Genomic DNA, 27,733 nt, shown 5'->3' with positions numbered 1-27,733 from the left:
AGATAGATAGATAGATAGATAGATAGATAGATAGATAGATAGATAGATAAAAAAAAAAAAATCACAGTACTCACCTCTCCTCCTAACTCCCATGCTTATGCCGGCTTCAGACTCAGGAGCTGTCCCATCTGCCAGACACACAGCGGGTGCACGATGGTGACGTCATCGCGCACCGGCTGTGAGTCAGGAGCAGAGGGGACTGATGGGAGAGAGACGCTCTCTCTTCCACTGCAATTGAGGGCTGGGCCGGCTGCCTAGGCTGGGGGGCGGGGCCCCGGGGAGTGGAGACCGAGAGTGAAATGATATTCACTGCTTCGCAGTGAATATTCATTTCTCTTTAGTAGCGGGGACAGGGGCTCCTGCCTCCTGACACCCGCTGCTGCTCCGCTGGCACGGGCCCCCATAACAGCTGTGTGGCACTGGCTGGGAGCCCCTGGAGCAGTGGGGGCCCAAGGCAACTGCTGGCCCTGTATGCCAGCAGGGGCCAGGGCCCACCAGATGCCAGGGCCCACCGGAGAATCCTCCGGCTCCCCGGTGGGCCAGTCCGACGCTGAGTAGCAGTATTCGTTTTCATCTGGATTAATTTAATAGCTTATAAATACTACATGTGTGTAAACACATAGAACATAGCAAGTACTAATAAAGCCGGCAAAGCCAAATATTTCTACCCAATCTGGCTTAGACTCTGGCCATGCGGGGGAGGCGATAAAAAGTGCATCTGATAATCAGACGTCATTGCTCAGTATAAATCTGAATTTTAACATGAGAGAAGGCTTAGCACTGTACTGTACAGCTACGTTCTTTTAGAGGAGTCGTAGGGGAGCTGTATGTTACCCCGCTACAGACGGAGCAGGATTCTATTTGAAGTATAATTCTGTATTCACCTTGGACATTGCCAACCATGGTAAACTCCTCTAAAATCATTCCATATGCAAAAAACACAGATGATTAACACATCACTTACTGAAAAATACTGCTCAGCTTCAAGTTGGTCCTGAAGTTCCCTCATTTGACCCTCATTGCCTCTGTACTGCCTATTGAAGGAACAAAAAAAAAAATTAAGATGAACAGCAGCTATTTTAGGATTTCAGAGCTATAAACACATTGTCCAAATGTCAATCCAAATGTTTTATCTTTAGTCATCCAAGTGACTTGAGAAAATGTACTTATTTTCAGTTGTTCATAGGCTAAGTTCAAACATGAAAAACACTCAGTTTCTTATCCATAAAAAAACGGCATAGTATATATACATATATAGACACAGACACAAGCTTTTCTCAAGCTTTCAGAAAAGCTCACACTTTGATCCGAGATGTCACAGGAGCCCATATGGGCTAATAAACCACTGTATTTTTTCTAAAAAAAGGAGTGCTGTCTTCATCTTTTTTGTACTTTGTATCTAGTCAGCCGTGAATCTAACAAACAGGCAAACTGCGTATGCTGTGGCTGTCTAACAACTGCGAGACAGGCAGACGCAGGCACCTGAGAATGCTCGGAAGACACCCTATACGAGCACATTCACTCGTCACTAAGCATAACCGATTCTCAAAAGCAGCTCAGTATACAAATGGAGTAAACAAAGCTTAAAAGTGAGCCGTCATCGGTCTCATGCGACCCGAAGCATGAGCAGCGCGAATCAGACAATTGTTGTTACTGCAGGTTTCAGAGAATAGTACAAGAACCACGACTCTCACTTAGACGTGCGGGTTAAGATTTAATTTTTTTTTTGTTTTTTTTTTGTTACCAAGGTCTGCAGTAGACCAAAATGATGGCAGGACAACATGGGATAACAAATGATGTTTTCTTTGAAATAAAACATTTCACTGCCTATTTTTAAACAATGTTTTACGTCAAAGAAAGAATCAGCTGCAATCCTGTGCTGTCCTGTCTGAATACTCTTTTGCTTATTCCCTGTCCAGGACATGTGTTAAGATCAGACCATGTTCCTGTACGGTAAGACACAGCCATTACACAGTACACAGCAGGGGCACATTTACAGGATTATCTCAGCACAGGAACATTTTATTTAAATACATTCAATTGTGGAAATGATTATCATTCCAAGATCTTTTGCTTAGAATGTACTTTTGTTTGTGGGAAACAAGAGACATAGTCCATAGCTGGCATTGCACGGTATATAGTCAAATTCTGGTTGGCTTTTGTAGCTTGGAAACTGGTGCCTGCTGGTAAGGGTTGTCCCACCTAACAATAGTATAGGTAGGAACCCCACGACACTCAGTTTAACGTGCTCTTAAGATGTTTTATTGATAACCGTAAGGACTGTCTGTATACTCTCTTTTGCGTCCTCCCCTACCCAGGAGCTGTGGCATGATCAGACCATGTTCCTGTACAGTCAGACACAGCCATTACAAAGTACACAGCAGGGGCACATTTATAATATCTCAGCACAGGAACATTTTATTAAACATATCCAATTGTGAAAATTATTCCAAGATCTCTTGATTAAAATGAACTTTTGTTCATGGAAAAACCCCTTTAACTGTGAAAAACTTATGAAAACAGAATTTTTCCTTAGCGCATCTCAACCATGTAGCAGCCAAGCATGGTCCCTACCATCACACAGTAGCACTTACCTCTCATACTACACATCCCCCAGCAGCCATTAGGGAATGGAGGGGCTTCTACTAGTTACACTTTAATTCACTGCACAGATGGCATAGATCTGAGCAGAGCAGCGAACAGGATCACAAAAGAATCAACCATGAAGAGTAATACAATGGTCCTAGTAGGTGTACGGCCGCTGGCGGTGCCCTCCAAATATAGGACAACATCATTCAGCAGCGGTGGCAGATGAAAAGCTAATCCTATCTGAGGCTCCACTTTGGTGTCGCACATATTAAAACCATTACTAAAGTGACACTTGACGTGTGCTGGCAATCAGACGGATTAAGGAGTATGAGCACCGAGAAAAACAAGCATTAGGAACATGGGCATACCTTTAACATCTTGCCAAGAACGTCCGTGTCTGCCGAAGTATAAATCAAATATACATATTACAGCCAAGAATGTAGGGTATTAACGCCACTCCACAGCTCTCTGGTAGACTTTATGTCCCCAAACATCAGAACTTAGCCCTGAGAACAGGCTAATTAGCAGGAGACCATGCCAAAACCACAGCAATGGTGGACAAGGCTTTCCTGCTGCCATAAAACCTGGACATCCATGACTGCTACATACGTTTGCACTACATGGCCACACAATCCTTCTGATAATCCCTCATTGGATAATTCAGAAGTAAAGCAAAACTGTGTCCCCTCCACTCTTAGGAAAGTAAGGGTCCCAAAGACTCAACCCCCCACCTTTGAAAAAGCGATGGCATCTCTTAGCCATATGCCATTACTATAGAAGATGAGAAAAGATGGATTTTTGGTTCTTACCGTAAAATCTCTTTCTTGGAGCCTTCATTGGGGGACACAGAATACCATGGGTGTATGCTGCTGCTGCTAGGAGGCTGACACTATGCAAAAACAGAAAATTAGCTCCTCCCCGGCAGTATACACCCACCGACAGGCACCAAGCACCTCAGTTGGTGAAAAAGCAGTAGGAGAAGCAACGAGAAAAACTCGAAACATATGTACCAACCCAACAAGGGACTATAAGACCCAACACGGTACAACTTAAACAGGGAGGGTGCTGTGTCCCCCAATGAAGGCTCCAAGAAAGAGATTTTACGGTAAGAACCAAAAATCCATCTTTCTTTATCGCCTTATTGGGGGACACAGAATACCATGGGACGTCCCAAAGCAGTCCCAAGGGTGGGAACAGCAAAAAGGAACGAAAGTAACCGAAAGACTCAGGTCGGCCGGTGCGCCACCGCCGCCTGCAGAACCTTCCTACCAACCACAGCATCAGACGAAGCCTGGGTATGAACCCTGTAGAACCTCGTGAAGGTGTGCAAAGATGACCAGGTTGCAGCCTTGCAAATTTGCATGGCCGAGGCCTGGTGACGAGCAGCCCACGAAGCCGCCACAGCCCGGGTGGAGTGAGCTCTTACTCCCGGAGGGGGCCGCTTTTCCTGAAGACGATACGCTTCCAGAATGGTAGAACGAATCCAGCGAGCGATCGTGGATTTGGAAGCCGGAAGGCCCTTCTGACGACCTTCAGAGATGATCAGCAAGGAATCGGACAGACGAAAGGAAGAGGTCCTGGCAAGATAGACACGCAGGGCTCTAACTACGTCCAGTTTGTGGAGAGACTTCTCAAGAGGATGAGACGGAGCCGGACAAAAAGAAGGAAGGACGATATCCTCATTGATATGGAAAGCGGAAACCACCTTTGGAAGAAAAGAAGGAACGGGCCTGAGGACGGCTTTGTCCTGATGGAGAATGAGGTAAGGGGAACGACATGACAAGGCCGCCAATTCAGAAACCCATCTGATGGATGAAATGGCGATCAAAAAGGTGACCTTCCAAGAGAGAAGGGACAAAGGGATGTCCTGGAGAGGCTCGAACGGCGCCTTCTGGAGAGCGCCAAGAACGAGGTTGAGATCCCACGGATCTATTGGCGAATGATGAGGAGCCACGTGGGAAACCCCTTGCAGAAAAGTTTTGACCTGTGGTAGAGAAGCTAGCTCTCTTTGGAAGAAAATAGAGAGAGAGGAAACTTGGCCCTTGAGCGCACTGAGGGACAGACCCGCGTCCAACCCAGACTGAAGAAACCCAAGGATAGATGGGATAGAAAAGGACATTGGGAAGACTCCTTTATCATCACACCAACGGAAAAAAGCCTTCCAGTACCTATAGTAAATGCGGGAAGAAGCTGGTTTCCTGGCTCTGATCATAGTTTGAATAACCTGACTGGACAGACCTGATTCCTTCAGAATTGCGGTCTCAACGGCCATGCCGTCAAACTCAGAGACTGAGAATTCTCGTGGTAAAGGGGGCCTTGCGAGAGAAGGTCTGGACGGTCCGGAAGCCTCCAGGGAACGTCCGCGAGCATGTTGACCAGTTCCGCGTACCAAGGCCGTCTTGGCCAATCTGGAGCGACTAGAATCACTGGTACGCCTTCCGATTTTATCTTTTTGACCACCCGAGGGATCAATGCCAGAGGCGGGAACAGATACGGAAGTTGAAACTGGGACCACGGAGTCACCAGTGCGTCGCATGCGACGGCTAGAGGGTCCCTGGACCTGGCTACGAACTGCGGCACCTTGTGGTTCATCCGAGAAGCCATGAGATCGACATCCGGGGTGCCCCAACGGTCGCATATCTGAGAGAAAACCGCGGGGTGCAGGGACCATTCGCCGGACGCTAGGCCCTGGCGACTCAGAAAGTCGGCTGCCCAATTTTCCACCCCTGGAATATGGACGGCGGAGATTGTCGGAACGTAACGTTCTGCCCAGCGTAATATCTTGGCCACTTCTGACATTACTTGTTTGCTGCGCGTGCCCCCCTGATGGTTTATGTACGCCACAGCCGTGGCGTTGTCCGACTGAATACGGACCGGCTTGCCGGAGAGGAGGGGCTGCCAATAAAGAAGAGCCAGGAAAATTGCCCTGATCTCCAAAAGATTGATTGGAAGGAGAGACTCCTGTGGCTTCCAGCGGCCTTGGGCCGCTTTCTGATGGAACACGGCTCCCCATCCTAGGAGGCTCGCATCGGTGGTGATGATTTGCCACTGAGGCGGAAGAAAGGACCTCCCTTGGAGAACTGACGCTGGCCGTAGCCACCAAGCGAGAGACTGCCTCACTCTGAGAGGAAGCCGAATAGGACGGTCCAAGGACATCGTGGTCTTGTCCCAGGCTGAAAGCAGAGACAGCTGGAGGGGGCGGAGGTGAAACTGCGCAAAGGGCACTGCTTCCATGGAGGCCACCATCTTCCCCAGGACCTTCATGCAGAACCGAATGGGAATGGGAGCAGGCCTCTTGCGAGTTCTGATGCCCTTGGACAGAGTTGTAAATTTTTCCTTTGGAAGAAAAACACGGGCTAGCTCCGTGTCGAATTCCATACCCAGAAAGGTCAGACGCTGGGTGGGGATCAGAATGGACTTCTCCTTGTTGACCAGCCAACCTAGGCGGCTGAGAGTGTCCAGGGTTATCTGAAGGCTCCGGAGAGTGTCCTGGCGAGACGAACCCTTGATCAAAAGATCGTCCAGATAAGGGATGATGAGGATCCCTCTGGAGCGAAGGATGGCCATGACGGTCGCCATCACCTTCGTGAAAACCCGGGGCGCTGAAGCCAGGCCGAAAGGAAGAGCTGTGAACTGAAAATGGTCTCCCTGAAACGCAAATCGAAGATACTTCTGATGTTGCACACATATTGGAATGTGCAGATAGGCATCTCGAATGTCCACCGAGCAGAGAAAATCCCCCGGGCTCCATGGAGGCAATCACCGACCGAAGAGACTCCATCCTGAAATGAAGAATCTTCACGTGGCGATTGAGCAATTTGAGGTCCAGAATAGGACGAAGAGAGCCGTCTTTCTTCGCGACTACAAAGAGATTGGAGTAGAACCCGGAAAACCGTTCGTCTGAGGGAACGGGAACAATGACTCCGGCGGAAAGGAGGGAGGAGATGGCCTGCAGAAAACCCGGAACCTGGGCCCGCTGTCACGGAGGCCGAGACCGGAAAAACCGTCTGTTCGGGAGTGAAGAAAATTCGATTTTGTAACCGGATGCGACGAGTTCTCTGACCCAAGCGTCGTCTACAATGGACAGCCAAGCATCCGCGAAAAAGGAAAGTCTGCCGCCCACCCTGGAAGAAATTCCAGGTGGGGGTGACCCGTCACTTAGACGAAAATCTGCCGGAATTGGCTCCTGCAGATATGGAATATTGTCCTCTAGATCTCCAGCGAGGAGCGGGTTTGTAGGAAGGTTTCCTCTGATCCCGCTCCCTGGTGGCAGGCGGCCGATCCTGTTGAGTGGCTCTCTCCGTGGCAGGGAAGGGACGAAAGGGCCTGAATGGTCGAAACCCCCTTCTGTTGAAGGGACGTTTTGGTCGAGACTGGGGAAGCGAAGTACTTTTACCTCCAGTGGCATCGGAAATTATCTGATCCAGCTTTGCTCCAAAGAGCCTAGAGCCATGGAACGGCAGATTGGTAAGCGACTTTTTCGAAGTAGTGTCCGCATTCCACGACTTTAGCCAAAGGACTCGGCGTACAGCTACTATGTTGCTGTTAGCCCTTGCTACGCAGCCGGCCGCGTCCAAGGACGCGGCCAAAAGGTATTTACCCGCCTGGTTAATCTGATCTGCAAGATCTGCCAACTCGTCTTGAGGAGCTAACGCTAAGATACCTCTGCGAAGAATTTTTGCCCAAGCGGAAATGACCTTCGCCACCCAGGCGGATGCGAAAATAGGGCAGAGAGGCGCCAGATGCCTCAAAGATAGACTTAGCCAGAGATTCAATCTGCCTGTCAGTAGGATCTTTGAGCGATGCCCCGTCGGGCAGCGAGAGCACCGTTTTAGAGGCTATCCGGGATACTGGAGGATCTACCTCTGGAGCCTTGGACCACTTAGACAGCAGTTCTGCGTCAAAGGGGTACAGAACGTCCAAGTACTTGCGGCCTGAGAAACGTTGCTCAGGGCGCTCCCAGTGTTTGGATAAGGTAGTATCGAAATCGTTGTGATTGGGAAATGTTCGAGACGGAGGTCTGGCTCGTCTAAGGAGAACCGAGCTTTCCTGAGCTGGAGCCTCATCCTGTTTAAGCTTTAGTGTTTGGAAGATAGCTGCAAGAAGACTATCGACCATGTCCCGCGTTTTAGAAACGCTGTTCCCCTCTGAGCTAGCTTCCGAATGAGAATCATCGCCTGACTGAAGGCTGTCCTCCGAGGAAGGAGAAGGAGGCCTGGGAGCGGAAGGGCCCTGCGAGCTCGAAGACGAAGTGGACAGAGCCCGCTTCCGAGAAGTCCTTCCCTGTCTGTCTCTCTGAAGGTCGCGGTCAGGTGCGGACGACTCACCCCGAGAGGTGGTCGGGGCAGAGGTGGCTGAGGATAGCTGAGGTAATCGTTCTAAGACCTGGACCAGCGACTGATACTTTTGTCAAGTCAGAAACAGACTGTGACATTGTAACGGCCCACTCCGGGGGGGAGAGAGGAGGGAAGAGCGCCCTCCGCCCGGGATTCTGTGCGTTCCTGAGATGCTGACATATTGGAAGGACTGCAGGGGGGGCAGAATGGGGACGACTGACCCGATGCCCACTTCTTTTTACAGCGCGCACAGGCGTAATAGGTAGCGGTGGGCCTGAAGCAGAGATCCCCTGAAGGGTTGGGCATAAGTGAACTGCAATGAATGGCCGCAGAAATTAGGGAATAACTGCCGAGGAGAGCTAATCCCTGTCCCAGAGCCGAGCCTACCGAGATTCTGTGAGCAGCAGAAGAAACGCCGAAGTGTCCCCCAAGCAGCGCAGGAAGGAGTGAAAAACCAGGAAATCCTTGTGCTGGAAGATGGGGGGGCGGAGCTTAGCGGCTGCGCCGTGATTGGCTACCAGCGACGGAGGGGGCATGACAGAGAGGGGAGGCTGGCATTCCAAAGAGAAAGAAGCCCTGTGATGGGCTAGAAAAGGCGCACTGAAAGAGCGCGCTGAGGAACGGAGGAGGGAGCAGAGAAATTCCCCTGGCTGAGGGGAAAGTGAAAGTGACGGCGCCCGCGCCGGCGCTGCAACCCCTTGCCCACCCCGACATACCGCGCTCAGGAAGTAATATGAAGTGGTCCCCTGCTTGCGACGCTGCTGCGGTGAGTGAAGGGATCCGCAGCGTCTCCCTGACTAGAAGAGGGGAAGGGATAGTGTCCGCATTCCATTGTGTGAGCGCGCGGCAGGCAGAAAGGGCGGGAGATTCAAAAACAGTGGACCTGTAATCCCAAGGTCCAACTTCTCCATGCACTGGAGCTTATGCGGGGGCCGGAGGGAACGTACAGGCACTTACCTGACGTCCCTGAAGAGGATGACCACAGGGGCCCACGGGGAAACGGCAGGCCGCTGAGAGGGGAAGGAGTCCTCTGTACCCGCATCCTGCAGAAGACGGCTTGAACCACCTGCGATCGCCGTCTTCCTCTCAGCCCTGTCCCGAGAGAGGGGTGAGGAGGGGGATTCGGCAAGGACCAGCCACCTGTCCACAACCCTTATCACCGGAAGGTGATAGGGAAAAGTCCTGCCTGCGGTACTGAGAGTTGCGATGTGGATGACACCACACTGCTCGCTCAGCCGCATGATATAGGAATCAGGGTGATAAGTATACCCTGTTTCCCAACGGAAAAACCTAAAAGATAAAAGAAGGATTAAAAAGTTCAAACTAAACCCTGAAAGGAAAAATTGGATTAATAACTGCGGATCTTGGGAGATCCCGGTCCGCCTCCTACAGACACTAAGCACAAACTGAGATGCTTGGTGCCTGTCGGTGGGTGTATACTGCCGGGGAGGAGCTAATTTTCTGTATTTGCATAGTGTCAGCCTCCTAGCAGCAGCAGCATACACCCATGGTATTCTGTGTCCCCCAATAAGGCGATAAAGAAATACCTGGCACTGATCAGGTGTAGTTCTAACAGGCCTTGCACCTACACTTTCAATATGGCAACAGAACATGCAAGAGGGAGCACAAGTGGGTCTTATGTCCTCATAATAGGAGCTTTGCCGGTGGGGCAAACCGTTATTAATGATACAGACTACATGATATAACTAGAACTGCATAGATTAAAGCTCATCTGTCACCAGAATTATGAAACTAGTGTATATACTATGAAAAACCAAGTCAAATGGCTTTAAAATTCAGATATAAAGAGGATTCCAGGTATATGAAATAGCTCTGGAGTGTATTCAGTCTCTCTCACCAAGCCTGACTGAAAGATGGAGTTTGTACTGAGCAAAGTGAGATCTCCGCAGAAGGGGGGACACTGAGGAGCTGTCAGTCAGGCAAGGTGGGTGCAGAAGGAGTTAAACTGTTATAAATGATCACACAGCTATTTGGAGACAGACTTTCTAAGTAATTACAGCATCATTATCAGCTCCAAGACATCTATTTCGTAAAGTATGCATGTGCTGTGTAATCTGGTGACTGATCAGCTTTAAGCCAACCTACTGAATACAAAACATTGATGTACAGAAGTTCAACGTACGTACTTGGTCAACTGCACCAGCTCAAACTCCAACAACCTCTTCGCCTCCAACAACGTATTAATTTCCTGTTTTAACTGTTTCTCGGATCCCTTCAAATTGTCCGCCTCAAACGCGTGCACCTTCAGCTCATTCTGCGCCGTTATCCTTTTCTTCGCCTCTTGCTCCAGCTGCTGCGTCAGATATTTTACCTGCAGAACAGAAAGACGGAGCTGGCTTTTGTGACAAAGTAGTCTCCTGTCATACTTCTGATCTATGAGCGTTAACAATCCATGAAGCACAAAAAATTACAAAAAATTTACAATTTATGAGTAAATGAAAGGGCAGCAGAAATTAGACAATCAATGGTTAAAATAATGCAAACTGTCTTCCTAAACCAAAGGGTGAAAAAAAAAAAAAAAACCCTACTTTTTCAATAAATAATTACATAACGTCTATTCCTGTGTAATGTTCTCTTGTTTTTTTTATATAGAGATGCAGCAGCAACCGTAATGCCAGCATATGATGTTACTGGCACAGTGAACCATGGTGGCCTATATTATTTGCATTAGAGGCATTGTGAAGATGAGGACACTACATGAAGTACATTGGCCAGGGTTGGAACACTAAACCCCATCTGCATAAGAACAAGCTGTGGATAAGTGGCTTAAGACTAAAGGGCCTGTCACACTAAGCGATATCGCTAGCAATATCGCTATAACGTCACTGGTTTTTGTGACGTAGCAGCGATATTGCTAGCGATATTGCTATGTCTGATACTTACCTCCGACCGCTCCCCCGCTGGTTATCGCTGATCGCGCGAGAACGTCCTGGGCCGCTTCTCGTCGTCAGCTTCCTGCTGGGCTTCCTGCTGTGATGACGAGCGATGCGTGGACGCGGGCGGGAGGACGTCTTCATCGCCTAGTCTGACAAGTAAGTAGCGACCCCCGACCCCTGCGATGTCGCTGGTGAGATCTGCCTGTGTGGCAGCTCACTAGCGACCACTTAGCGATGTACCAGCGATCCTGACCGCGTCATATCGCTGGTCGGGATCGCTGGTACATCGCTAAGTATGACAGTACCTTAAGTGACAGACTCCTTTCCCTTTTAGATTTAAATGGAACCTGTCACAACGGAAAACTATTGCACGGCATGCTTACAGCGATGTGACTGAAGCTGCGTTGGCACGCCTGCATGACGGCAGCTCCCAGGAGGAATAAACTTCATTTTCTCCCTGGTGCCGCACTTATTTTTAACAGATTTATAGTGTTACCAGACATGACAGGTTCCCTATAAAGTCATTCAATCTGTGGCTATTTCAGGGAATCTGTCACCAGGTGTTTGCTATGTAATCTGAGTTGTATTATATACGGACAAGGACCCGGATTGCCAGCAATGCGTCACTTGCTCACCTGGGTGGTGTTAATTTGATACAATCACTGTTTTCTCTATTGCAGATCTAACAGTGCTCAGAACACAGAGCCCTGCATAGCGCCGTCCACAACACTGATTGGCAGCTTTTTGTGTGCACTGTGCATAAGCAGTAAGCTGCTAATCAATGGTGTGGGCGGGGTTATACAGAGCAGCTGACTAGGAGGCACGAGACACCTAGCCCTGCAATGATAATCTCCTGCTGATAAAACACTGATTTTATTGAAACAACTACCCACAGGCCGGTAAATGACATTTCACTGATAATGGGCTCTCAGCCCCTACATCGTGATGCTCTTTAATTACATAACAAAAAAAAATCCCAGACAGATTTTCTTTACAGATTAAAGCCAGGCAGCCATTTATCTTGTCATTTCCCAGTACAAGCATAATGGCCGCACCCTCCATGCCCATACATCCATACCTCCTCTTCCAGCCTTTCCTTCTGCTGGACAAGGTGTTCCAATTTCTGACATGACTGCTTGAGGTCAAAATCCAGCATGGAGCACTGCTTCTCTATCTCCATCCTCCGGCTCTCCGCTTTCTCCTTCGCTGCTCTTTCTGCTTTCACTTTCATTTCCATTTCTTAAACCAAAAAAGATAGCGATTGGATAAGGTCGATTGTAATTACATGCTCTGTATAAAAAGCACTATATCTAGAAAAAGTGATCCACTTGGCAATCACTAAATTGAATTTAATACCGAACACAGCAGCATAGTCGTGCACGAGCACCACGACTCCATTCATGAGTGTGTTGGAGTAAAAAGGAGATTTTTGTGTACTCACCGTAAAATCTCTTTCTCTTAGCCTTTAATTGGGGGACACAGAACCGTGGGTGTTATGCTGCTGTCCACTAGGAGGCGACACTATGCATAATCTGAAAAAGATTAACTTTGGCTCCTCCTCTGCAATATACACCCCTGGACGGCGTCAGCCTTCTCCAGTTTTGTGCAAAAGCATTAGGAGGAATATACCAGAAACATAACCATGCCTGTAAGAAGGCTACCATAAATGAGCTCAAACAATATGAGAACCCAGCTCAAACAATATGAGAACCCAAACGTAACAACGGCCCGCAAGGGCAACAGGGTGGGAGCTGTGTCCCCCAATTAAAGGCTAAGAGAAAGAGATTTTACGGTGAGTACACAAAAATCTCCTTTACTCTGTCGCCTTATTGGGGGACACAGAACCGTGGGACGTCCCAAAGCAGTCCCTGGGTGGGAAGCAGTGGACGAATATTGTACTGACAGTTCCCTAAATTTGGGGTACTGCCGCCTGCAGGACCCGTCTACCCAGGCTCGCATACCCTGAGGACTGGGTATGCACTCTGTAGTGTTTTGTAAATGTGTGCAGGCTAGTCCAAGTGGCTGTCTTACACACTTGATGTGCCGAGGCTTGATGCTGAATGGCCCAAGAGGCCCCTACCGCCCGCGTAGAGTGAGCCGTGATACCGGCCGGAAGAGCAGAATTGTTAAGGCGGTAAGCTTCTTGAATGGTGGACTTGATCAACCTAGCAAGGGTGGCGTTGAAAGCCGGTAGGCCCTTGCGAACGCCTTCTGGAAGAAGGAAAAGTGAATTAGACTTCCGGAAGGGAGCAGTCCTAGACACGTAAATACGCAATGCCCTAACAAAGTCTAGCGTATGCAGAGCCTTCTCCACTCTATGAACGGGAACCGGGCAAAGAGATGGTAATGAGATTTTCTCATTGAGGTGGAAGGTGGACACAACCTTCGGAAGGAAGGATGGCACTGTACGGAGAACCACCTTGTCCTGATGAAAAACCAGGAAGGGTTGTCTGCAGGAAAGAGCTGAAAGTTCGGACACCCTGCGTAGCGAGGTGATTGCCACCAGGAAAAACCACTTCCTGTGATAGAAAGCGGAGTGAGACCTCCTTTAGGGGTTCAAAAGGAGGTGACTGTAGTGCTGTCAAGACCAGGTTGAGGTCCCACGTCTCCGACGGATGTTTGTAGGGGGGAACCAATCGAGAAACCCCTTGGAGAAAAGTCTTCACTTGCGGATTGTTAGCAAAATGCCTCTGAAAGAGCACTGAAAGCGCTGACACCTGGCTCTTAAGCGAGCCCAGGGATAGCCCGGCGTCCAGGCCTGACTGAAGGAAACCGAGGACCTTTGGAAGAGAATAGGGGAGTGGGATGTGCCCACGAAATTCGCACCATGTGAAGAAAGCCTTCCAGGTACGATAGTAAGTTTTGGCTGAAGTTGGCTTTCGAGCCCTGATCATGGTTTTAACAACGTCCGATGAAAAAACCTGCTTGGGTCAAAAACCAGGTCTCAATGGCCACGCCGTCAGATTGAGAGCCCCTGATTTCTGGTGGAAGAACAGGCCTTGTGACAGAAGTTCGGGACGTGTGGGGAGACGCCAGGGAGCGTCTGCTGTGAGTTGCACTCTGTGATGTAGGTGTACCGCGCTCCAACCTGTAAGGCTTGCGCCGGTGGTCAAAACCTTTCAGTGACCGGAGAGAAAAGGATTTTCCCATTGCAAGCGAGGTTGGCTGGAGCCACCAGTGCAGGAACCTCCTGGTTTTCGCTGATAACCGGAACTCTCTCTTGAGGGAGAACAGATTCCTGTCCCAGGACTTGAGGATGGGGTCTGAGGTGAATCTGGGCAAATGGTACCGCCTCCATTGCCGCTGCCATCCTGCCCAGTCCGCTCATGGCATACCGGAGAGATCGGGGGAAACCGCGGAGGAGAGTGTGAACTCCCAAACGGAGGGCCAGTGCCTTGTCCCTGGGGAGGATCACCAGACCCCTGGAGATGTCAAATAGCATCCCCAGGAAGGTCAGAGACTGACTTGGGGTAGTCGAGGACTTCTGTAAATTGACTAACCATCCCAGGCGACTCAGAGTGTCGATCGTGATTGAGACTTTGACCTCGCAGTCCTTGAAGGTGGGGGCCTTGATGAGGAGGTCGTCCAGGTATGGAACGACTACTATGCCTCTGGAGTGCAGAACGTCCATGGTAGCTGCCATGTCCTTTGTAAATGTTCTGGGAGCCTTGGCGAGACCAAACGGGAGGGCCACAAACTGGTAATGGTCTTGGTTGATTGCAAGTTTGAGAAATCTCTGATGGGCGAAGCAATCGGTATATGCAGGTATGCGTCCTGTATGTCTATGGAGGCGAGATATTCTCCTTCCTCCATGGACGCAACGATTGACCGGAGGGATTCCATGCGAAGGTGACGAACTCGAACATACTTATTCAGTTGCTTGAGGTCTAGTATGGGTCGGACGCTGCCTCCCTTTTTGGGCACCACGAACAGGTTGGAGTAGAACCCTCGTAAGCGCTCGTCTGCTGGAACCGGTATTATGACTCCTGCTTGCAGGAGGGATGAAACCGCTTGATGGAAGGCTCGAGCTTTGAGTGGAGGTTTTGGAGGAACAGAGAAAAAACCTGTGCGGTGGGCTGGTAGTAAACTCGATTTTGTATCCTGAAGACACTATTTCCTTGACCCACCTGTCTTCTGTAATAGGCAGCCAGACCTGCTGAAAGAGTAGCAGTCGTCCGCCTACAAGTGGGGTGTTTTCCGGAGGGGATGAGTAATGATGAATGAAAAGTCTGAGCTTTCCCTCCCTTGGATTTTGCCTGGCTTTCCTTTGACTGCCAGTTTCTGTCCGGCCTCTGTGCCGCCCGTGTGTTGTCCCTGAGAGGGGAACTGTTATGACTAGCCTGAAGAATTCCGAAAGGAACGGAAACGAGCAGGGCTGTGGAGTCGGTAAGCCAAACCTGCGACTCCGACTCCGACTCCTCAATTTCCCTTACACCGACTCCGACTCCAACTCCGACTCCGACTCCGACTCCCACACATATTGCTTATATTTAAGTGAAAAATTTATTGTAGTACAATGTGAACCTCAGACATTTAATCATTTTTATGATCCAATAATCAAGATGTTTAGATAGAACAGAATATATATTGGTGTACTACCCGGTTTTCATTCTTTTTGGTACAGATACGATATGGATAGACAGATATGGATAAATGGATATATAGATAGAGCAGATTTCTAATCTGCTTTTGCTATTGAAAACATTATCTATGAGCTCAAAAACCTTTCAGGTGATGCAGTTTTTTAAAAAGATGATCAGCTTTTGCAGCTGAAAAACGTATCCTCAAAAAACACAGGAAAAACGTTGTGTGTGAATGTAGCCTTAGATCAGGAATATAACAGCCATTTATAGGACATTTCATAACTTTCCCAAACTCCTATGAAAAAATATTCAGCACATCCTGCATTGAATTACTGTACCCAATTTATTATATATTTTAGGAGTCGGAGTCGGTCCATTTTATACCGACTCCAACTCCGACTCCACCAAAATGAGCACCGACTCCGACTCCGACTCCACGACTCCGACTCCGACTCCACAGCCCTGGAAACGAGATTGATTACGTCTTTTAAACGTGCGTTTTGGTTTCAGCTGAGGGAGGGAAGTACTTTTACCCCCGGTAGCATTGGATATCATTATATCAAGCTTTCCACCGAAAGGACGGCCCCTGAAGTACGGGAGATTTGTTAGGGACTTTTTTAAGGCCGCATCCGCCTTCCATTGTCTTAGCCAGAGAATATGCCGGATTGTGATGGCATTTGATGCTATTTCCGCTACCCCTCTTGCAGACTCCAACGCTGCATGTTCCATGTAATCTGTCACTACTGCAATTTGCACCGCCTGGTCCGCCAGCTGAGGATTTGAAGCTTGGAGGCCCTGTTGTAATAGATCAGCCCAGGCCATAATGGCCTTGGCTGCCCAAACTGAAGCAAATGTAGGAGCTAAAGAGGCACCTGCCGCCTCGAAGATTGAACGAGCCATGCGTTCTACCTGTCTGTCTGCTGCGTCCTTGAGGGTTGAGCTGTCAGGCAGCGAGAGACGCGTTTGTGCTGTCAGCCTAGAGACTGGAGGATCCACTTTAGGCGGATCTGTCCAATCCTTAGTGTCCTTCTGTGGGAAGGGGTACTTTGCTTTCAAGTATTTGCGATTGGCGTTTTCTCAGGCTGCGAAAAATGCTTAGAAAGTATTTTTTTTTTTTTTTTTTGAAATTCCGGGTGATCAAGAAAGACCTCAGATGGTTTCTGAACACTTTCAAAGGAAATCTTGTGTTCTGGTACTTCAGGGGTTGGATCAGAAAAGTCTAGCACCCGAAGGATGGAAGAGATTATATCCTCAACTAGCGCAGCATTGTTAGGGGGACAAGGGAGCAGAGCGTTCCTTGTTTCGTTATCTGAGTTGGAGTCACATATGCCCTCTGAGTCTTGTGTGGTCTGGGATCGTTGTGGAGATCCACATTGTCTCTCTGTATCAGGGGACGGTCTCGGTGACCTGTAGCCACTGTCTCTCCCTGGAGGGGGACGACCTAGTGCTATGTGAGGACGCAGATGAACGCGACCTGTGGGTCCGCTTACGTCTCGAACTGTCGTAAGCGGCCTGTTCCTGATACCGGACGTCCCTTTGCTGGGTAACGTTCATAGTCGAGACATGACCCTGCAGAGCCTGCAGTAGTGAGGAGGTCAGGTTATCTATAGACTTTGTTATAGACTGCGACATCTGAGTCGCCCATTCTGGCGCAGTAGCGGCCGCAGAAGCGTTGCTGTTCTTTGGGTACAGTCCCAGCAGTGCGGGTACGTGCTGCCGCTGGGGAGAGTGGCCTTGCAGGCTGTGCAGACTGCGAAAAAGCAGTCTTGCCTGGTCCTTTTTTGAGCCCGACATAGTAACTATTCGCAGAGGCCCTACAGGTGTATCTACGCAGAGGAAAGGAGGAGTAGGGGAGCGTATTAGGTTACAGGAACTCACAGCTGAGTACAAAGAACCCAGCTGTGATCTTACCCCACCGGTGCTCCCCCTAGGTCCAGCGCTGGTAAATCCTCTTGTGCCCCCCAGAGACTGCTGTGCTGCCTTCAGTTTCTTCAGGTGCAGCAAGATGGCCACCGGATTCTGAGGTGGAGGGGGAAGGGGGCGGAGAGCTGAAAAGGGCGCGCGGAGCTATGTAAAAGCGCGCCCTTCCTGTCTCGATCCGCCCCTTCTATGACACTGAAGTGTCATTTTTCGTCATCCGGGGGCGGGCCGGGGGGCGGGAATAAGGCGGCGACTTCGGCTAGGCCGAAGCTGCGGCCTAAATTTGATAGCTCATGCCCAGAAGGGCTCCAGGACGGCGCGATTGTCCGGGGGAGGGTCGGATTCCAACCAGACCCCCCCGGATTGAACGGTAGGCTAGCGGTGGGGACATGAGCGCCACCTGGGCCATGTGGGGGGTCCCTTTGAGGTGCTATGCAGCTGGTGCTGCCGCAGAGACAGGGGTGCCGGGAGACCTGTCTCTGACAAGTGCCATGCCTGCCTGCACCTCCCCCGGTCCAAACAGGAGCCCGCAGCTGGGCTGGGGTCCCTGGACATGTAAGTGGCCGAATGGTGCCTGGTACAGGCCCTACCTGCGGTGTCTCGACCTAATGCCCCCAGAGGGGGATTAGGGAGGGTGCTGCTGTCACCGTCAGGGGGCTTCGTCCTACCCTCGACCTCAACCCAGAGCCCAAGGAAACTGGGGAAGGAGGGGGGGTTCTCGACTTCGAACCAGTACCCGAGGGACTGGGGAAGGAGCGACATGGGGAAGAGCCATCTCGACCTCAACCGGGTACCCCTTAATAGGGGACCGAGGAGGGAGCCATGCCGGGGGTCTCACTGGAGACCCGCTTTTCTTCATCTGTAATCCGTTGAAAAAAATTAAGGAAAAAAACGGAAGAGAGAAAAAAATCTTAGGTGTGCCTCCTTGCGACACTAAGCAAAAACTGGAGAAGGCTGACGCCGTCCAGGGGTGTATACTGCAGAGGAGGAGCCAAAGTTAATCTTTTTCAGATTATGCATAGTGTCACCTCCTAGTGGACAGCAGCATAACACCCACGGTTCTAATATAACTTTTATTAATACAGAAAATTTAAAATAAAAATATGCTAAAGTGCAAGGTGCCAAGACGAATAATAAAGTACACATAAAAAAAAAAAAAATCACACTGGTCTATATAAGACCTAAAGACCATAAGTCCTCGTCCATTCAAGTCTATGGGACATAATTACTTTACTGCTTCATTCTGACCGCCAGAAGGGGTATCATTACTTGTGATCATTACTTGTGATCATGGGGGGGCCGCTACAGCACTGTTGACACAACATCACCGCGAACAATAACAGACGCTGGGAACAACAGTGGAGATAAAGTGCTGGATCAAGGAAGGGAGAATTGAACCCCCCTTAAACTACAACCTGGAAGCAGGGGGTTTCTGGACCAGGAGCACCATTTATAGCACAGCTACAATTGAATCATAAGCTAAAGGGAAACCAGACTCACCACACATAGCCACTGACTTCTCTTCTTCAAATGACTGGTGTTTGTCACTCAGCCTCGCCTTAGTCACCTTGTGCTCATTGATCTCCTGGTCCAACCGCTGCTGTAAAGACTTCAGCTGATAGTTCAGCTCTATTTCTAAATTGTTCTTTTCCTGTTAGAAACAAAACACATGGATGCTTAATACAATCAACACTCAAATAGCAACTTCCAAAGATGGAGCCAGCAATGTCAAGCCGAAAGCATAAGAGCAGGTGAAACGCTCAGATCAAAATGGAAACCACAGTGTGTGTGTGGGGGGGTTGTGTGTGTGTGGAGGGATGTGTGTATTGATGCACATACATATATATAGTATAAGCCCCTGATTTTCTATTTGTTAATCACAGTTTGAACGCTGTTGACTGGCATTTTCAATTCCTTGGATATCTTTTTGTATCTTTTTCCTGTTTTATACAGTTCAACTACCTTTTCCTCTGGGTCCGTTGACAATTCTTTTGCTTTCCCCTTGGCTCACAATCCAGAAACGTCAGGGGCTGGATGAAAGATGCAAGAGTCTGTCTGGATCCCAGAAACTCGCTCAGCTTTTATGTGCATACACACGGATTACAAGCAAACAGGTCACAGGGGAGAATGTTACCATTAGTAGCCATTCAAACCCATTTGTGTCAACTTCTGTGCATGTTATCAGGCCAAAATCACCAGGTTATGTAAACTTTTGATCAGGGTCATTTACATGTTTTGGGTTGTCATTATGATTTAAAAAAAAAGAAAACACAGTAGTTCGACAATAAATGGCTTCACCCAACCACTAACCGTGAGTGGAGAAAAAGCTTTGGTGTTTTCATATTCTCTAAACAAAAAAAAAAAAAAAAAAGGCGAAAGCAACAATTCTGCCGGGATATGTAAACTTTTGAGCACAAGTGTGTGTGTGTGTGTGTGTGTGTGTGTGTGTGTGTGTGTGTATATATATATATACACTCAGTGGCCACTTTATTAGGTACACCTGTCCAACTGTGTGTTAAGACTTAATTTCTAATCAGCCAATCACATGGCGGCAACTCAGTGCATTTAGGCATGTAGACATGGTCAAGACAATCTCCTGCAGTTCAAACCGAGCATCAGTATGGGGAAGAAAGGTGATTTGAGTGCCTTTGAACGTGGCATGATTGTTGGTGCCAGAAGGGCTGGTCTGAGTATTTCAGAAACTGCTGATCTACTGGGATTTTCACGCACAACCATCTCTAGGGTTTACAGAGAATGGTCCGAAAAAGAAAAAAAATCCAGTGAGCGGCAGTTCTGTGGCCGGAAATGCCTTGTTGATGCCAGAGGTCAGAGGAGAATGGGCAGACTGGTTCGAGCTGATAGAAAGGCAACAGTGACTCAAATTGCCACCCGTTACAACCAAGGTAGGCAGAAGAGCATCTCTGAACGCACAGTGCGTCGAACTTTGAGGCAGATGGTCTACAGCAGCAGAAGACCACACTGGGTACCACTCCTCTCAGCTAAGAACAGGAAACTGAGGCTACAATTTGCACAAGCTCATCGAAATTGGACAGTAGAAGATTGGAAAAACGTTGCCTGGTCTGATGAGTCTCGATTTCTGCTGCGACATTCGGATGGTAGGGTCAGAATTTGGCGTAAACAACATGAAAGCATGGATCCATCCTGCCTTGTATCAACGGTTCAGGCTGGTGGTGGTGGTGTCATGGTGTGGGGAATTTTTTCTTGGCACTCTTTGGGCCCCTTGGTACCAATTGAGCATCGTTGCAACGCCACAGCCTACCTGAGTATTGTTGCTGACCATGTCCATCCCTTTATGACCACAATGTACCCAACATCTGATGGCTACTTTCAGCAGGATAATGCGCCATGTCATAAAGCTCGAATCATCTCAGATTGGTTTCTTGAACATGACAATGAGTTCACTGTACTCAAATGGCCTCCTCAGTCACCAGATCTCAATCCAATAGAGCATCTTTGGGATGTGGTGGAATGGGAGATTCGCATCAGGGATGTGCAGCCGACAAATCTGCGCCAACTGTGTGATGCCATCATGTCAATATGGTCCAAAATCTCTGAGGAATGCTTCCAGCACCTTGTTGAATCTCTGCCACGAAGAATTGAGGCAGTTCTGAAGGCAAAAGGGGGTCCAACCCGTTACTAGCATGGTGTACCTAATAAAGTGGCCAGTGAGTGTATATATATATCCCAGAGCAAGCAGCAAAACTATAGACAAACAAGTCATGGCCAGTATGAACGTCTATGCACTATGGAATCCGTACATCATTTTGGATATGTGATCGCTTTCAGTAATTGTACATCCTGTCCATCAGGACACTAGCTTTCAAGTCTCACCCACATTTACAAAAAGTATAAACATATGCAGTACGGAATTTTACATTTCATTTCCGTTAATTATGTAATTATTTCATCAGGAGCTGAATGTCATGTAAATAGGAACGTCTCATAGCACTAACTTTCTCTGACTTGTTCAGGAGATCCAATGCCTCTTTCCTATCCATTTCTGCCCTTTCAAGATTGTGTTTGAGATGCTTCAGCTCTTCTTGCATGGATGTTATTTTCGCTGTATGAATTAAAAAAAAAATATATAGATGTCAATAAGATGATGCCACACTCATCAGCTGCAGAATTGTATTTACAACAAACTTGTAACAGGATTTCACTTAAGAACCTAATGAAATGACAGCATGGACGGACCAACATAAGACCTCCAACTCACAGAAGGGATAGGACTTCTTGTTACTAATGAGATGAAAGCCCCTTTAGACATCATAAGTGTCTGGGCAGATGGGGCATGCCAGCATCATACTCATCCAGAAAATGAGGCGCGCGAGAACAGAACAATGCTCCATTTGATACCAGTACCACGAGCTATCCTGCAGATCGCAACTTATTGTCCTTCTGCGCATATTTTACCAATGCAGTTTTTAACCAGTGCCACTAATTACTTTAGTCTATTTATCCATTTGTCATATTTGTGAAATAAAGGGCAAGACCAATAATACTTACAGTATTTGAAGAATCATACCCGAAGTCGTCACAGGCAAAAATTTTATACACACATACTCTATATGGACAAGTATTGGGTCTTCCTCTTAAAATAATTGTATTTTTTAAATTTTATTTAGTCTTATTACCACCGGTGCATAAAACCCAGCCCCTCGCCATGCAGTCTGCCTTTACTAACATTAGTGACAGAATGGGTCGTAAGAAGCTCGCTGAACTCAAGAAACAGCTCAGTGTCAGTTCATGACATTTATTTCCTTGCAAATATTCCACCAACCACTGTGAGGGAGGTTATTGAAAAGTTGAAGAGTTTACTAATAGTGATGAGCAAACGTGCTGGGATAAGGTGCCACTGAGCATGCTCATGTGCTGAGTGTTTTCGGCGTGCTCGAGCATATTTTTCGAGCAAGTCAAGACAGTTATCACCCAAACATGGCGGATAACGCTTTATCCCAGCTCGTTCGCTCATCACTATTTATTAACCACCGCATCACAGCTACAAAGTAAACAGTGAAATCCACGAGTGCGGAGGCGCACAGTACGTAAAAGTCACCATTGCTCCGCTCACTGCAGAGTCCAAACCTATTCTGGGTTTAGCACCAGCACAAAAACTGTATGGCAGGAGATTGATGGCACGGGCTTCTGGCTGAGCAGCTGAATACAAGCCTTAAATCACCAAGAACAATGCAGAGTGTGTCAGATGGAGTGGTGTAGAACAGGAATATTTGGGTGAGTTTGGTGTGGAAGAACTTGACTGGCAGCACTGAGTATTGACCGAACAGAGATTGTAAGCCAGGCTCTTCCATCCAATATCAATGTCTGACCTCACAAATGCACTACTGGATGAATGGGCAAATTCACACACAACCTCCAAAATCTTGTAGAAAGCCTTCCCAGAAGAGTGGCTGCAGTTACAAATAATTTAAGACTGTTTGCAACTGACACTAAGACACCAAGTGAACGTCAGCCAAGTAAACACATTACTCTTTACCTTGTAGATCACCAATAAGTTCTGATCCTTGATTCCTGTCCCTCCTCTCTGAGTCTAAGGCCGCCTGTAGTTGAAAAAAATCCTTTTCCACTTGTAATTTGGCACTTTCTAATAGCCGACACCTCTCCTGTAATTCCCGATTAAGTGCTTCCACTTGTGATATAGCCTTGCTCATCTCATTTTGACTTTTCCGTAGCCTCACAGCGGTGTCCGACTCCGTTCTTAAGAGATCATTGGCTTCTTCCAACTAAGAATAAAAGATTTCTCACAATTTCAATAAGCCATGGCCATAGTTTTATAAGAGAAGCACAAAAGAGGTGAATTGGAAAAGAAATACTTAATGAACTGGCACCTACAAAATGTTGGCAGTCCATCACACAACTCTAATTGCCATGTGAATAAGATGCAAAAAAAAAAAAACAAAAAAAACAGGATTTTGGGGTGCTTACCGTAAAATCTGTTTCTCGGAGCCTTCATTGGGGGACACAGAGACCATGGGTGTATGCTGCTGCCACTAGGAGGCTGTCACTATGCACAAAAAAGGTTAGCTCCTCCTCCGCAGTGTACACCCCACCGACCGGCAGGAAGTTCCTCAGTTTAGCTTAGTGTCAGTAGGAGGTGGACACGGGTCTTTCATTAGACCCATATCTACCTCGATGTGCGTCGTTCCTTTTCAGGTTCCAGGAGGGATACAGTGTGAAGAGTCACAACTGTACTCCCACAAAGAGGCTATGAGTACGGCGTGTACTGCCACCCCGTATCCTCTTAGTTCTCCGGGCGGACCACAGGCTCAGCACATGTGTCGTGCCAGCGAAAACAGATGGTCCTTGCCCCCCGCCACGTGGACCGTCCAGATCTGGACCTGGAGGGTCTGCCCTGGGAGGAGTGAGATCGCCAAGAGGGAGTGGGTCTGAAGGACACCGCCTTTCTATCCTGGCGTACCTGTGGTCTTTGTTGGTTAGAGAAGTTCTCTGCCGTATTGAAGCGGCGGTAAGCCCGAAAGGGCCGAAACTGACGCCTTGGCGGGGGGTCTGCGAGGTTTGGACTGAGGGAGGAGAGAACTGGTGCCTCCAGTGGCGTCCTTAATAATCTGGTCCAGCTGGGACCCAAAGAGACGCGCTCCCTGAAAAGGCAGATTAGTAAGAGACTTTTTAGAAGACAAGTCCGCCTGCCAAGCCTTGAGCAAAATTGTACGTCGGATTGCCACAACGTTGCTTGACGCCTGAACAGCGCGAGACGCGGCATCCAAGGAAGCAGAAAGCAGATAATCCCCTGCATGGGAAATCTGGTTGGCCAGATCGGTCAATTGCTCTGGTTGGGCCTTATCTAGGATGCCCTTACGGAGATCCTCTGCCCAAGTGGCTATGGCCTTTGCCACCCAAGATGAGGCAAAGACTGGACATAGCGCCGCTGCAGCCTCCGCGAATGCGGACTTTGCCAAGGATTCTATAATTCTATCATTAGAATCCTTTAGTGACGCTACACCTGAAAGCGGGAGAACCGTGTTATTAGAAAGTCTGGACTCGGGTGCGTCCACCGACGGGGAAGCAGACCAGTTGTCAGTGAGCTCTTTAGCCAACGGATACAGCACGCCGAGACGCTTCCCTCTTTGAAATCGCCTCGACGGATTTTCTCTTTCCCTGGCAAGGATCTTGCCAAACTCAGAGTGGAAGGCGAATACCCTGGATGGTGTTTCTGCCCGTCTGAACGAAACCTCCTGATCTGAGGATTTCGCAGGGGAGTCAGATATTTCGAAGGTGTGGTTAATCGCAGCAATGAGGTTCTGTACCGTAACCTTCATGTCCGCGTCCTGGTCAGAATCCAGCTCTAAAATCCCTTCAGAGGACATATCCGAGAACACTTCACCTGACTCGGGTGAGGAGGCACGGGAGGGCGACTGCTGGGACGGACTAGGTGCAGATGAAAGACCAGGAGAGGATTCCAGCCGTGGATCCTGCCTGGGCCTTTCGCGGCATCTGCTAGCTGGCTCAGATGGAACGTCTTGCGACCTGCTGGACCCTGCAGAAGTGTCCAGGGGCAACTTATCAAGAACGGCCAACTAGGGACTGAGACACCCTGGTGAGGTCTGCCACAGATTGTGAAAGGGACGAGGCCCAGCCAGGAATGGGGGGTTCGACTTCACGTGGCGCAGTAGATGGCTCCTGGACGGCATCCTGCTGAACAGGATTGCTGCAGTCCCGGTAGAGGGGAATTTGCGATTGCAAGAGGAGCATGCGAAAAAAAAAAACCTGCGGAAGTGCTGGAGGGTTGGGGGACAGCAAGGCAGGGTAGGGTGTCAGTCTGCAGTTGCAGAACTACTCACGGTCCGGTGTCCCCGAAAGATGGCATCTGCTGTAGTCTCCGGCTGTCAGGCTGCAAAGATGGCGGCAGCCTGATGTGATGAATCAAAAAGCGCGGTCTCTGTGTAAGAAGAAAGGCGGAGCTAGCCGCCTGCACCAGAGGGAAGAACCGTCTCCTCCCCCTTCCCAGCCACAAGACTAGAGGCGGTGGGAGGGCTTAGGAACGGGCGGGAGCGCAGCCGGCCTATGATAATGAACGGGGGGCGTGGCCGCGACGGGCGCGAAGGCCCAAACTGAAGCCGGGGACTAAATTTGAAACGGCGGCCGCCTGTCAGCACGGGGCGGCGCGGAAGAACTGAGGCGCAGCCGCGTCCGCCCCCAAAGGAGACGCCGCCATAGCCCTGCTCCCAGACGCAACCCTCACAACAATACCGGCGGTGGGGTGAAGAAGGCCCGCACCGCCGCCAAAAAGGGATGCGGCGACCGTCGGACGGCGCGAGCAGTGCGAGAATCTGCGGCGCTACTTTGGCGCCGCTCCCGGGTCATCTTGTGGCTTTATGTTCCGATGCTCCAATAAAGGTACCTTCTGTATCCAACGCTGTCTGCTCATCTTGTACGTATTCGCGCCTCGTCCAACCGACAGGCTCTGGTGGGCGAGTTGGTGGGAGGCGGGGGGCAAGGACCATCTGTTTTCGCTGGCACGACACCTGTGCTGAGCCTGTGGTCCGCCCGGAGAACTAAGAGGATACGGGGTGGCAGTACACGCCATACTCATAGCCTCTTTGTGGGAGTACAGTTGTGACTCTTCACACTGTATCCCTCCTGGAACCTGAAAAGGAACGACGCACATCGAGGTAGATATGGGTCTAATGAAAGACCCGTGTCCACCTCCTACTGACACTAAGCTAAACTGAGGAACTTCCTGCCGGTCGGTGGGGTGTACACTGCGGAGGAGGAGCTAACCTTTTTTGTGCATAGTGTCAGCCTCCTAGTGGCAGCAGCATACACCCATGGTCTCTGTGTCCCCCAATAAGGCGAACGAGAAACTATATCTATCTCTCTATATCTATATATCTCTATAAAAAGATTTTATATAGTGAGAAGTATGGGGCACATCAAGAGGTTATCCTCTTTTAGAAAAATGGTCCCAGAACAAACAGATCAAGCATAAATAAATCATATCTGTTAGGCCAGGTTCACATAGCGTTATGGCAGTCCGTTTAACGGATGCGTTACAAAGCGGCATTAACGCGATGTAACGCAACCATTAAAGCACCCATAGACTGCCATAACCTAGCGCATTGCTAACGCATGTCAAAATCGGCATGCGTTAGCGATGTCCCGTTATGCTGTGACGGACCAGCGGACGCGGTCTACCGCGTTGGAGAGTCCGTCACGGCTAGTGCAGAATGAGCAGCTGCGCTAATGTGATCAAACGCGACCAAAAGACTAGTGTTAGTGCACCCCATTTAACACATCCGTTACACGGACTGCCATAACGCTATGTGAACCTGGCCTTAGAAATAATATATGCACCAGTGATGTCACATATAGAGCTCACACTACAGCTGCAGCCAATCACTAAACTCAGCAGCTCTGTTAATGTAGGTGACATCAACCACCCAACTCAATCATCGACTGCAGTGGTGATGTGCAATGTAGTTGTGATGTCACTGCGGCAGCAAAAACTCCACAGCAACGGAGGAGAGCCAGCGCTAGACCATGGAAGGGCAATAAATGTGTTGGTTCATTAAATATTATCTGACTGTTTGGGAAACAATTTTCACCAGCTATGGTTTTGTGTACAGCTAGAAGACTTTCTCACATTCAGTAAGCTTAGCAGATAAAAAATGTGGAAAATGTGGGAAGAGATAAAGAGATGTGAAAAAATAAAAAATATAAAGAATGCTGAAAATCCAGACCATGAAAACAGGGATCACTTACTTGCTTTTGTAACTGTGCAATTTTGTCGTTTGTCATCTGAGAATTCTGGCTGATTTTCCTCAAATCTTCCAATTGGTCTTTTAATGTCGATACTGTGTCAAGATTAGGGAAAAAGAATAATAATTAAACATGAGTCAGATTCTGATTTTTTTTTCTTTCATGTCACTTTGAACCACTCCTGTTGAGAGGGGTTCTCTGAAGAATGAAAAAAAATAAATAAATGGGTGCAGTCACATACTTCAAGCTGCAATCTTAAAACACTATATGTGACGTGGGCTTCAACTGTCTGAGAAGCAGTAGCACTTATCTGTTAACTCTGCCGCTGAGAAGGGCTGTGGCAGAAAAGAAAAAAAAACCTCTCAGACTTAACTTAGTAGAACAGGTTTAAAAATGAACACTGAGCAGGACTGTAGTTGAAAAAAAAAAAAAAAAAAGAATGTTCTGTTCCATCAGCTGAGGTGAAGGTTTTCTCCTGGCGTGAGCAGATTAGTTATGCTTGCTCAGGATGCTGCTCCTCAACCCGATAGCCAAAACACATGTCTAGAAAAAGATTACTTCAGGTTGCAACCTGTGTTGACACATGACTACAAGGGATTGCAGTTTGAAATATATAACAGCAGCCATATTTATCACATGCTCAGAAAATCAG

General features: G+C 48.7%; 1 protein-coding gene across 2 annotated transcripts in view; it reads right to left on the bottom strand.

Annotated features, from left to right (window-relative positions):
* The window catches only part of ROCK1 (Rho associated coiled-coil containing protein kinase 1), a 173,321-nt gene that overhangs the window by 51,414 nt on the left and 94,174 nt on the right, over positions 1 to 27,733 (bottom strand). For both annotated transcript variants that reach the window (XM_073550864.1, XM_073550863.1), the window contains exons 15-21: positions 27,085 to 27,176; positions 22,841 to 23,087; positions 21,300 to 21,406; positions 18,826 to 18,976; positions 11,901 to 12,061; positions 10,073 to 10,257; positions 965 to 1,034 (exon numbers count right to left, since the gene is read on the bottom strand). In XM_073550864.1, the coding sequence (XP_073406965.1) occupies positions 965 to 1,034; positions 10,073 to 10,257; positions 11,901 to 12,061; positions 18,826 to 18,976; positions 21,300 to 21,406; positions 22,841 to 23,087; positions 27,085 to 27,176 (1,013 nt within the window). The remainder of the gene's footprint in view (positions 1 to 964; positions 1,035 to 10,072; positions 10,258 to 11,900; positions 12,062 to 18,825; positions 18,977 to 21,299; positions 21,407 to 22,840; positions 23,088 to 27,084; positions 27,177 to 27,733) is intronic.

Source organism: Dendrobates tinctorius, unplaced genomic scaffold (assembly GCF_039654945.1).
Source record: "Dendrobates tinctorius isolate UK_male_01 unplaced genomic scaffold, ASM3965494v1 ptg000171l, whole genome shotgun sequence".
Classification (NCBI taxonomy): Eukaryota; Metazoa; Chordata; class Amphibia; order Anura; family Dendrobatidae; genus Dendrobates; species Dendrobates tinctorius.
Note: the sequence above shows the minus strand (reverse complement) of the source record. Positions and strands in the feature narration are given on the sequence as shown.